This window comes from Antechinus flavipes, chromosome 2 (assembly GCF_016432865.1).
Source record: "Antechinus flavipes isolate AdamAnt ecotype Samford, QLD, Australia chromosome 2, AdamAnt_v2, whole genome shotgun sequence".
Lineage (NCBI taxonomy): Eukaryota > Metazoa > Chordata > Mammalia > Dasyuromorphia > Dasyuridae > Antechinus > Antechinus flavipes.
In genome coordinates, this window is record NC_067399.1 from 264,297,152 (window position 1) to 264,310,700 (window position 13,549).

Below are 13,549 nucleotides of genomic sequence, written 5' to 3' on the forward strand. Positions count from 1 at the left end.
TATTGGTGGAATTGTGAACTGATCCAACTATTCTGGATAGCAATTTGGAATTATATCCAAAGAGTTATAAAACTGTGCATACTTTTTGACACAGCAATACCAGAACTAGGTATTATTCAAAGAGATTTTTTAAAAAGACTTATAGATACAAAAACATTTGTAGCACCTTACTTTGTGGTGGCAAAGAATTAGAAATTGAAGATTTAAATGGAGAATGGCTAAACAAATTGCAGTATATGATTATGATGATTAAATACTACTGTGTTTAAAAAATGATGATTAGGATGCTCTCAGAAAAGCCTAGGAAGACTTACATAAACTGATGCAAAGTGAATTTAGCAGAACCAAGAGAATAATGTATACAGTATTAGCAGTATTATACAATGAACAATTGTGAATGACTTAACTCTTCTCAATAATGTAAGACAATTGCCAAGGATCTATAATGAAAAAAAAAAAAACCAACTGAGGGATTCTGAATACAGATTGAAGCATACTTTTTAAACTTTGTTTTTCTGGAACTTTCCCCCTCCTTTTGGTTTCTATTTTATTTTACAACAAGACTAACATGAAAATATGCTTTGCGAAATTTCTTGCCTTGTCAATGAGGAGGAAGAGGAGGGAAGAAGAGAATTTGGAATCCAAAATTAAAAAGAAAAGTTAAAATTGGTATTACATGTAACTGGAAAAATATTAAGCTGAAAAAAGAAAGAAAAATCCTGTATAATGTAAAAGAGCCATTTCTTCTTTCTGGCCCTTTCTCTCTACTATATGACCTAATAAATTTCTCTAAAACTTAAAAATGCAGAGGGAATAGCCAAACAGACAAACCATAGATACTAAAAACATTAAAATATATAACATACAATTTAAAAACAGTACTATAAAAAAAACTAAACAGATTAAAAACAGTAATCAACCCCTCAATATTCAATATTTCTGCAGGAAAATGCAGTGATATATGTCAGAGATAACTGCCTTTCCAAGTTATTGGTAGTGCTTCTCTTGGCCTACATTCTTCAGGCCAAGTTGAGGTAAGAGTATAGTCCAGTCAAATTTTTCCTATCTTTCCCCTTCTTTTAATTTTTCCTTAATAGCTCTCATTTGATTTTTAAATTCTCTTTTAAGTTCTTCTATAAATTCTCTCTGAGAAGGGAGACATTTCATATTACTCTTTAGGGCATTTTTACTTCAGTGTTATTCTCTGAAGATGAACACCAGTGTTCCCTGTTCTAATAAGTTTCCATGGTTGGGGTCTTCTTTGCCAGTTCATTTTTTTAAAATAAGGTATTAATATGAGCATCTCTAATCATAAGGTGGGGAATGGTGCCTCTAAATTCACTTCTGCTTTCCCCTTTCACTAGAAACATCAAAGCAAGATCTATATCCTCCAGCAAGTGCCCACAGCTAGCAGCATCCCTCCTCTTCCTCCTCCTCCTCCTTCTTTTTAAACATTTTTTATTAAAACTTTTTAATTTTCAAAATATATGCATGGATAATTTTTCAATATTAACCCTTGCAAAACCCTTTATTCTCCCCCTTCTCCCCACCCTCTGCCCTAGATAGCAAGTAATCCAATATATGTTAAACGTGGTAAAATATATATTAAATCCAATATATGCATACATATTTATACAATTATCTTGCTGCACAAGAAAAATCAAAGCAAAAAGGAAAAAAGAGAAAGAAAATAAAATGCAAGCAAACAACAACAAAAAGAGTGAGAATTCTATGTTATGATCCATACTCAGATCCCACAGTCCTCTCTCTGGGTATAGATCACTTTCTTCATCACAGCGTCATTGAAACTGGTCTAAATCATCTCATTGTTGAGAAGTGCTTGTCTATTAGAATTGATCATGGTATAATCTTATTGTTGCCGTGTATAATGATCTCCTGGTCCTGCTCATTTCACTTAGCATCAGTTCATGTAAATCTCTCCAGACCTCTCTAAAATCATCCTGCTGATTGTTTCTTACAGAATATTAATATTCCATAACATTCACATACCATAACTTATTCAGCCATTCTTCAATTGATGGGCATCCATTCAGTTTCCAATTTCTTGCCACTACAAAAAGAGCTGCCACACAAACATTTTTGCATATGTGTTGCACTGCTTCTGTACTCAAGGTGTGCTAGTTCCTTCTCATGCAGGCCCATGACACAGTACAACTGGACCTAGCATTCCTTATCAGTCGAGATTTACTCAGTATTTATGAATGCAGACCACACTCCTCAAGCTCTCCAGAAGATGAAAGTGTTAATGGTTCTTGTAGAGGCCTCCAAAAAGTCTAGCTAGTCCCAGGGCTCCCCACTTGATATTTCTGCAGAGCTAGCCCAGAGGCATTTGCACTTCAGTTAGGTTAATCCCAAACCTGGAGATTTCTTGGGTTATACCAGGAGTACCCCTGTTCTGTGCCTCAAGTCTTCTGCTTTTTCACACCAGTTTATGTTTGTCCTGAGGGGCAAATTTATTCTATTTATGGGGGAAATCTGGAGTATTTGAAATTTACTAACCTATTCCACCATCTTTCCAGAATCTTCTCATCTTTTCCTTTCTTAAGATTTAAGAATTAGCATAAATTTTACTGACAACACATTCTTTTCTTATGAAGTCTTTTTTTTTCTTTTTCTATGCCAAAAGAAATTAGGATTCAGTTTCCTGTCTTAGAAGCAAACACAGCATCTGAGGTTTTCTAAGTATATTATCTGCTAATAATGAAGGTATAAAGTTTCCCTATGCTATCTTTGATTCAAAACATATTTAAATAAAACTTGTCTAATTTAGGATGAAAAGCCAGATTTGGGCTGTGCATTTATAATACTGCCTATGCAGAATTTTGTAATGAAAAGTAGTTTAGAACTTTTAATTGATCATGAAATCTATAATCATACTTATTCAGACTCTACAATGATGAAGCAGAGAGGGAAGTGATCTCAGAGCCTATGTAATCCAATCCAACTTCTAATTTTATATATGAAGAAACTGATGACCCAAGAATAGATTGTGAGCTCCTTGAGGGTAGCACCTGTCATTTGCATCTTTTTGTATCTTTAGCACTTAGCACAGTGTTTTTGAATATGGTAGGTACATAGTGAAATGCTTACTGATTTGATTAAATGATAAGCAAATTGCCATATATATATATTCAAAATTCATATTCAAAAAAAAATATATATATATATAAAGTAAAAAGCATGAGTCAGGATTTGAATCTATATTATGTATTCTTGTCTATAGAGGATAAAGGGGCATAATATTCTGAATGCTGCCCAGAAAATCCAGTACAAAAGCTGAGAGACCTAAAGAGCATGAAAGAAACAGAGGCATAGCCACTGGATTTTGTCACAGAGACTTGTTCCAATCCTGTAATGACTATGAAGAGAACTAAGAAAATAAGCAACCAGAAGTAGGAAAAAGTAGTGTGATCTGCAGTGGAATAGGAGCAAGAAAGGAAGACAGAGATACAAATTTTAACCAGTGACAGCAGAAAAGTAAAGGAAAGACCACTTCCCCCCAAGATGCATAAAACAGAGGCTATTGTTGAATAGAATCAACACTAGCGGCCAGAAAAAAAAAGAATAATCAAATTTTTCATCTTCATCCTATTATTCTTAGAATTTTTCCTTCATGCAGACAAAGCATCTCAATCATCATCTGTAGGCTAATAATAGTTATTACATACCTTGACAAAGGTCCAACCTAATTCTATTTTATCTATCTTTGTATAGTTCACAAACCAAGATAAACACTTAATTACATGAAAATCTTAATGGAGTGTATTCATCAGTGGGTACTGAATTAAATTTTAGAGTTCTTAGACTAGTAATGAACTTCAGCACTTATCTAATCTTTCAGATAATGATCTACTACAAACTTTTCTCCAAACAAATCTCTTTATTAACTTTTTAATTTTGAAATTTTTTTAAATTACAGAGAAGAAGATTCTATAGTGTCCGTTAACCATGTATCTTACTGGATTATCTGAAAACTATAACTAAGCTTCTAAAAAGTGAAATTCTCCTCTCTGTAGTTTTTAATGATGGTAACAACTCACATATATAGCACTTTAAAGTTTGCAAAGTGCTTTCCATATGGGACTGGTGCCATCATTTTCCACATTTTTTTGAAAGTAAGGCTTAGAGAAGTTAAATGGCTCACACAGCTAGGAATTATCAGACACAAAATTTGAAGTTAGTTTTCATTGACTCCAAGTTCAAGTATCACTGACTCTTAAGTTATATTTATATATAAAGATGTTAATATTTATATAGTTTTTATAGATATTCATAAAGTTAGCTATCTATATATTTGTTTAAAAATTCAGTCTCACAAAATTTGAAACAAAATCTAAGAAATACATCAACAAAAAAAATAGCCCTTCTAAAGAAGAGCAAGTCCTCAGTGATTCTCAAACTTTTTTTTCTGTAGGAGAGGCCTTAAATTTAAACAAAACTTGGCAGAATACTTAGAATAAAATTCTCCAAAATCAATACTTCAGTTCATATTAACAAACAACACAAGGTTCATTTAAAAATAAACAATAACAAGCTTGGGGGGCAACTTCTGGGTTCTTTGCAATACAATTTGAGAAACATTTCAAATCAGATCAAATCATGGATACCTGAAGCATGCATGAATCAAATATGAAGACATTTGTTCAAGGAGATAGTCAAATACTAGGTGAATTTATCTTTATAGTTTCTAAAAGAATGAAGATGTAATTCATACTTAGTGTAGCTACAAGTATGCAAATAAAACAGAGGCTATTGTTGAATAGAATCAACACTAGCGGCCAGAAAATAAAAGAATAATCAAATTTTTCGTCTTCATCCTATTAGTCTTAGAATTTTTCCTTCATGCAGACAAAGCATCTCAATCATCATCTGTAGGCTAATAATAGTTATTACATACCTTGCCAAAGGTCCAACCTAATTCTATTTTATTCATTCCCCATAATTCATGGATATTTTCAGCAAGTCTGTCTCGGATCTTTTCTAGATGTGGAGGCAAAACAATCTAAAGGGAAAGGAAAGACATTTAAAAAATATATGAGAATTGATTACTTTAAATGAATTAACTCTAAGAAATTGTAAATTATAGCATTTACAATATCCACCATCCCACCTTCCATATTTAAAACAAATTCTCATCCCAAGAGACTTTATAAGAAGGGATGTATGCCTTAACAAAAAGAAAATAGCTTATAATGACTATCAAATGAATGAATACATGTAAAAGGGTTTTGAAAGAAACTAAAAGGCAGAGGAGATTAGGAAAGAATACATAGCAATAAAAACTACATTCAACAAAAAGTTAGGTATAAATAGACCAAAAAGTAATTGGAAACTAAATAATCTCATCTTAAAGAATGATTGGGTGAAACAGCAAATTGTAGACACAATTAATAATTTCACTCAAGATAATGACAACAATGAGACATCATATCAAAATTTATGGGATGCAGCCAAAGCAATAATAAGGGGAAATTTTATATCCTTAGAGGCTTACTTGAATAAAATAGAAAAAGAGAAGATCAATGAATTGGGCCTGGAACTTAAAAAGTTAGAAAAAGACCAAATTAAAAACCCCCAATCAATTACTAAACTTGAAATTCTAAAATTAAAAGGAGAAATTAATAATATAGAAAGTAAAAAAATTATTGAACTAATAAATAAAACTAAGAGTTGGTTTTATGAAAAAACCAATAAAATTGATAAACCTTGGGTAAATCTGATTAGAAAAAGGAGAGAGGGAAATCAAATTGGCAGTCTTAAAAATGAAAAAGGAGAACTTACCACTGATGAAGAGGAAATTAAAGAAATAATAAGGGGTTACTTTGCCCAACTTTATGCCAATAAATTTGATAACCTAAGCGAAATGGAAGACTACCTCCAAAAATATAGGCTTCCCAGATTATCAGAGGAGGAAGTATAATTGCTTAAATAGTCCCATTTCAGAAAAAGAAATAGAACAAGCTATCAACCAACTCCCTAAAAAAAAATCCCTGGGACCAGATGGATTTACTTGTGAATTCTACCAAACATTCAAAGAACAATTAGCCCCAATGCTTTATAAACTATTTGAAAAAATAGGGAATGAAGGAGTCCTATCAAACTCCTTTTATGACACAGACATGGTACTGATACCTAAACCAGGTAGGTTGAAAACAGAGAAAGAAAATTATAGACCAATCTCCCTAATGAATATTGATGCTAAAATCTTAAATAAGATATTAGCAAAAAGACTACAGAAAATCATCCCCAGGATAATACATCATGATCAAGTAGGATTTATACCAGGAATGCAGGGCTGGTTCAATATTAGGAAAACTATCAATATAATTGGCCATATTAATAATCAAATTAACAAAAACCATATGATCATCTCAATAGATGCAGAAAAAGCATTTGATAAAATCCAACATCCATTCCTATTAAAAACTCTTGAGAGTATAGGAATAAATGGACTTTTCCTTAAAATAATCAGTAGCATCTATTTAAAACCAGCAGTAAGCATCATATGTAATGGGGACAAACTGCAACCATTCCCAATAAGATCAGGAGTAAAACAAGGTTGCCCACTATCACCGTTACTATTTAATATTGTATTAAAAATGCTAGCTTTGGCAATAAGAGTTGAGAAAGAGATTAAAGGAATAAGAATAGGCAATGAGGAAACCAAATTATCACTCTTTGCTGATGATATGATGGTATACTTAGAGAACCCCAGAGATTCTACCAAAAAGTTATTAGAAACAATCTACACCTTCAGCAAAGTTGCAGGATATAAAATAAACCCACATAAGTCATCAGCATTCTTATATATCACTAACAAAACCCAACAGTTAGAGTTACAAAAAGAAATTCCATTTAAAGTAACTACTGATTGTATAAAATATTTAGGAATCTATCTGCCAAGGGAAAATCAGAAACTTTATGAGCAAAACTACAAAACACTTTCCACACAAATTAAGTCTGATCTAACCAACTGGAAAAATATTAAATGCTCTTGGATTGGGCGAGCAAATATAATAAAGATGACAATACTACCTAAATTAATCTATTTATTTAGCGCTATACCAATCAGACTCCCAAAAAACTACTTTGATGAATTAGAAAAAATAACAACAAAGTTCATATAGAAAAGCAAAAGGTCAAGAATTTCAAGGGAATTAATGAAAAAAAAAATCAAATGAAGGTAGCTTAGCTGTACCAGATCTAAAATTATATTATAAAGCAGCAGTTACTAAAACCATCTGGTATTGGCTAAGAAATAGACTAGTTGATCAATGGAATAGGTTAGGTTCAAAGGACAAAACAGCCAATAACTTTAATAATATAGTGTTTGACAAACCCAAAGACACCAGTTTCTGGAATAAGAATGCATTATTTGACAAAAATTGCTGGGAAAATTGGAAATCAGTATGGCAGAAACTAGGCATTGACCCACACTTAACACCGTACACCAAGATAAGGTCAAAATGGATTCATGACCTAGGCATAAAGAATGAGATTATAAATAAATTGGAAGAACATAGGATAGTTTACCTCACAGACCTGTGGAAGAGGGAGGAATTTATGACCAAAGAAGAACTAGAGATCACTATTGACCACAACATAGAAAATTTTGATTATATCAAATTGAAAAGTGTTTGTACAAACAAAACAAATGCAGACAAGATTAGAAGGGAAACAATAAACTGGGAAAACATTTTTACAATCAAAGGTTCTGATAAAGGCCTCATTTCCAAAATATATAGAGAATTGACTCTAATCTATAAGAAATCAAACCATTCTCCAATTGATAAATGGTCAAAGGATATGAACAGACAATTCTCAGACGAAGAAATTGAAACTATTTATAGACATATGAAAATATGCTCCAAATCATTATTAATCAGAGAAATGCAAATTAAGACAACTCTGAGATACCACTACACACCTGTCAGATTGACTAGAATGACAGGGAAAGATAATGGGGAATGTTGGAGGGGATGTGGTAAAACAGGGACACTGATACATTGTTGGTGGAATTGTGAACACATCCAGCCATTCTGGAGAGCAATTTGGAACTATGCTCAAAAAGTTATCAAACTGTGCATACCCTTTGGTCCAGCAGTGTTTCTACTGGGCTTATACCCCAAAGAGATACTAAAGAAAGGAAAGGGACCTTTATGTGCCAAAATGTTTGTGGCAGCTCTGTTTGTAGTGGCTAGAAGCTGGAAAACGAAAGGATGTCCATCAATTGGAGAATGGTTGAATAAATTGTGGTATATGAATGTTATGGAATATTATTGTTCTGTAAGGAATGACCAGCAGGATGAATACAGAGAGGACTGGCGAGACTTACATGAACTGATGCTGAGTGAAATGAGCAGAACCAGGAGATCATTATATACCTCAACAACGATACTGTTTGAGGATGTATTCTGATGGAAGTGGATCTCTTCAATAAAGAGAGCCTTAATTGATCAAAGATGGACAGAAGCAGCTACACCCAGAGAAAGAACACTGGGAAATGAATATAAACTGCTTGCATTTTTGTTTTTCTTCCCGGGTTATTTATACCTTCTAAATTCAATTCTCCCTGTGCAACAAGAAAACTGTTCGGTTCTGCACACATATATTGTATCTAGGATATACTGTAACCCATTCAACATGTAAAGGACTGCTTGCCATCTGGGGGAAGGGGTGGAGGGAGGGAGGGGAAAAATTTGAACAGAATAATGCAAGGGATAATGCTGTAAAAAATTACCCTGGCATGTGTTCTATCAATAAAAAGTTATTTTTAAAAAAATAAATAAATAAATAAAAAAGAAAAAAAGAAAAAAAAGAAAAATATTGATATTAGTGACAAAAGCAATTTTTAATTGGCATATTTTTAAACTATACTGTTTATACTAATTCTAGATTCTGCACCAATGGAACTTAATGAATAATAAACAAATTTACTCTATATGTAATAATTTCAAATAAAAAAAAAAAAGAAAGAATACATACCAGGAATGAGGGATGTTTTGGGTAGAAGATGAAATATCAAGTTTGGGGAATATATAGTAGCTTAGTTTGTAATAAAGAATAAAGAAGAGTAATGTGAAAGCTCATTTCGCTTTTCAAAAGCTGTAAGTCACTGACAATCTGTTTTAGTAAAGGAAGTTCCTTTTCCTCAGGAGCTTCCTACACTCATAAAATCACAGTTACTCCAAACAGAGTTAATTATCCAGTTCAGTACAAATAGTACAATATTTTGTTAAATAAAAATGGCAAAATTGTAAAGTGGTTCCACTGTCACTAGTAGATTAATGAACAAAAGGTATTTATTAGACATTAATGTCTGTCAGCATTGTGATAAGCATATGAAAAGTGCATGAAGTTAATGCTTTAATTTGACTTTTAAATAAAAAAGCTAGAGTATCTAAGAGTCAGAGGTAAAGAGAAAAGTACATTTTTAATGATAGTAGATTGGGGTTATTAGATAAGAAGCTTATTGAACCAGGGAGAAAGTGGACTACAATACAATATTAAGGTATACTCATAATTAGGGAGTATAATATACATGATGACCCGTCCAAAGAGAGTAAAAAAGACCATGTATATAGGTGATAAAAGAATTTTTTAAAATAGTGTATTGAAAAACTAGAGAGGAAAGTAGAAAGTGTTCCATGGTGTCCATGAATGCATGCATTCATTTAATGCAAAATAGAGACTGAGAAGGGAGGAGGGAGAAACAGAGATTGAGGACTCAGAAATAACTATTAGGTTTAGCAATTAAAAGATAGTAACTTTAGAGAAAGTAATTTCAATTGAGTGACAAAGTTGGAAGTTAATTTGCAAAGGGTCAAGGAAGGAAAATGAAGTCAGTGAATACAGACAGATTTTTCAAGCATTTTGAATGAGAAAGGGTAGAAAGATATAGGAAAATAGCTTGACGAGATGAAATTGAGTGAAGTTTTCTGGTTTTGTTTTTGTTGTTTTTAGGATGAAAATGTGAATATATCTAAAAGTAACAAGGAAGGAACTGGTAGATAGAAGTTGTAGATTTGAGAGAGATGGCGTAGATAGGAAATTAGAACAATAATTATGAGTTATTTTGCCCAACTACATGTCATTAAATCTGATAATCTAAGGGAAATGGATAGTTACAGAAATATAGATTGCCCAGATTAATATAAAGAAATAAAGTACTTAAATAATCCTATTTTAGAAAAAGAAATTGAATAAGCCATTAATGAACTCCCTAAAAAAAATCTTCAGAGCCAGATGTATTTACAAGTGAATTCTATCAAACATTTAAGGAACAATTAATTCCAATATTATATAAACTACTTGGAAAAACAGGAGAAGAAGGAATCCTACCAAATTCCTTTTATGACAGATATGGTGCTGATACTTAAACCAAGGGCCAAAACAGAGAACGAAAATTATAAACCAATTTCCCCAATGAACATTGATGTAAAAATCTAAAGATATTGGCAAAGATATTACAACAACTTATTAGCAGGATAATATACTATGATCAAGTAGCATTTATTCCAGGAATGTAGGGCTGTTTCAATATCAGGCATAATTGATTGATAACAAAACTAACAGAAATCATATGATTATCTCAATAGTTGCAGAAAAAGCATTTGACAAAATACAACACCCATTCCTATTAAAAACACAAGAAAGCATAAGAATAAATGGAGTTTTCCTTAAAATGAGAAGTTGCATCTATCTAAAATCATTAGCAAGCATTCCCAATAAAATTAGACGTGAAACAAGGATGCCCATTATCAGCACTATTCTTCAGTACTGTACTAGAAATGTTAGTTTTAGTAATGAGAGAAGAAAAAGAAAGTGAAAGAATTAGAGGAGGTAAGGAGGAAATAAAACTATCATTCTTTGTGGCTGATTTGATGGCATACTTAAAGAATACTAGAGAATTAACTAAAAAAAATTATTAGAAACAAGTAACAACTTTAGCAAAGTTGCAGGATATAAAATAAATCCACATAAATCATTGGCAACAAAAACCAGGGAGCAAGAAACAGAAAGAAAAATCCCATTTAAAAGAACTATAGATAATATAAAATATTTGGGAGTCTACTTACCATAACAAACCCAGGAATTATATGATACAATTATAAAACACTTTTCACACAAATAAAGTTAGATCTAAATAATTGGAAGAATGTCAAGTGCTCATGGGTAGGCTGAGCTCACATAATAAAAATGCTAATTCTACCTAAATTAATCTATTTTTTCAGTGCCACAATAATCAAATTACCAAGAAATTATTTTACAAAGCTAGAAAAAATAACAAAATTCATTTGGAAGAACAAAAGGTCAAGAATTTCAAGGGAATTAATGGGAGGGGGAAGCAAAAGAGAATGACTTAGTTGTACCAACTCTAAAACCATTTTATATAGCAGCAGCCATCAAAACCATTTGATGCTGCTAAGAAATACAAAACAGGATCAGTGGAACAGGTTAAGTTCACAAGACACAATAGTCAATGACAACAAGGGATCGTCTTGTGAAATCTGTATAGGAGGGAAGAATTTATGGCTAAAAAAGAACTAGAGAACATTATAAAATGCAAAATAGATAAGTTTGATTACATTACATTAAACAGATTTTGAGCATGAGCACACACACACCATGCACACAGAGCAAAAACAAAATGCAGCCAAGATTAGAAAAGAAGAAGAAATCTGGGAAAACATTTTACATCCCAGATTCTGATAAAAGCCTCATTTCTAAAATTTATAGAGGATTAACTTAAATTTGTAAGAATGCAAGCCATTCCCCAACTGATAAATGGTCAAAGTATATGAACAGAAAATTTTCAGATGATGATATTAAAGCCATTTCTAATCATATAAAAATGTTCTAAACCATATTTGATTATAGAAATGCAACTTAAGATAACTCTGAGGTATCACTTCACATACTTCAAATGGGCTAAGATTTCAGGAAAAGATAATGATAACTGTTGAAGGGAATGTGAGAAAACTGGGATACTAATGCATTATTGATGGAGTTGTGAACTGATCCAATCATCCTGAAGTCACAGGGGTCCTCAAACTACAGCCCGAGGGCCAGATGTAGCAGCTGAGGATGATTATCCCCTCTCCCAGGGCTATGCAGTTTCTTTATTTAAAGGCCCACAAAACAAAGGTTTTGATTTTACTATAGTCCGGCCCTCCAATAGTCTAAGGGACAGTAAATTGGCCCCCTATTTAAAAAGTTTGAGGACTCTTGCAGTGAAGAGTATTTTGTAACTATGCCCAAAGGGCTATAAAACTGTGTATACCCTTTCATCCAGCAGTGTCTTTACTGGGGTCCATATCCAAAAGATATCATAAAAGAGGGAAAAGGAACCACATATGGAAAAATGTTTGTACCTACCTTTTTTGTGGCAGCAAATTTATACTCCTGGGAATATGAACTCCTCTTACTCTGCTATCAGGCTATTATCAATTTCTCTAAAGGCATTCAATAGCTTTTTGGTTACATTTCCTCTTCAAGTTACTGCAAAGAAAACTACCCTCCAATTATCCTCCCTTCTACTCAAATAAGCCTTGCTTTTTCTAACCACCTCCATGTCCATGCTATCTATTTCCATTTCCCAAAACTATAGGCAGGTATATGTAGTAAAAGCACAAATAATACTAATTAATGATATACACATCATATCTTAACAATATGAGTTGAGGAATCAAAATACCTGAGACAATCTCCCAACATAACAAGGACTAGAAAAAAGAGCTTGCCTAGATATATAGATTGCCACCACATGATTTTAACCTACCTGACTGGTGTCTATAGGGCATGGGATAAAGGAGGCTTGAGAGAGGAACCGTGTAGTGCCCAACAAATCCCTAATTCCTTCAGAATCACGCTTATATTCTTTGACAGGCTCCAATATCATCTTCTCTTTTGGAAGCAAGGCTTCATAGCAGGGGGCATAACCAGATGGAGGCAAAAATTTAAACTCTCCATGACGTCCACCCAGAAGGAAACGCACCCTATATTATTTAGAAAGACCAGACAAGAAATAATGAAAAGCAGCAAGGACATATGAAAGAAAACAGACAAAAGTCCGCAAATAACTTTGACTGAAAACCACTAAAGCCATAAATTTCAAGCAATTAGCATTTCACAATGTACAATAAAATACTAGAGAAATTCATTCTTATTTAGCTGAAAGATAACAGGACAAGGAACACAGAAAAGTAGAAGGAGCAATGAATTTAGAGTCAAAGGTCAGAGATTTTGGCTAATGACCTTAGCCAAATCACCTAAACTTTCTGGGTTTAGACTTACTTAGTTTTCAAATGAGAAATCTGGCTGTGAAATTGCAATGATCAATTCTGAATTCAGAGAAAAATTGAGAAAATTCATTACACTTTCAGTAGAATTTAAAGAAAGAGATGGAAAATATGTAATATACACTATTAGACACGTTGATGTGTTGGATCAATTTGCTTAACTGCATTTTTTTTTAACCTCTTGGCTCATAAAATATGGGATTAGAGAATGAATATATATGTAGAAA

The 13,549-nt window shown here is 32.7% G+C and overlaps 1 protein-coding gene across 1 annotated transcript in view; it reads right to left on the bottom strand.

Moving 5' to 3' along the window:
* Window positions 1-13,549, bottom strand: part of RYR3 (ryanodine receptor 3) — a 438,620-nt gene that overhangs the window by 338,846 nt on the left and 86,225 nt on the right. The window contains exons 10-11 of the mRNA XM_051973649.1: window positions 12,803-13,019; window positions 4,919-5,023 (exon numbers count right to left, since the gene is read on the bottom strand). Of these exons, the coding sequence (XP_051829609.1) occupies window positions 4,919-5,023; window positions 12,803-13,019 (322 nt within the window). The remainder of the gene's footprint in view (window positions 1-4,918; window positions 5,024-12,802; window positions 13,020-13,549) is intronic.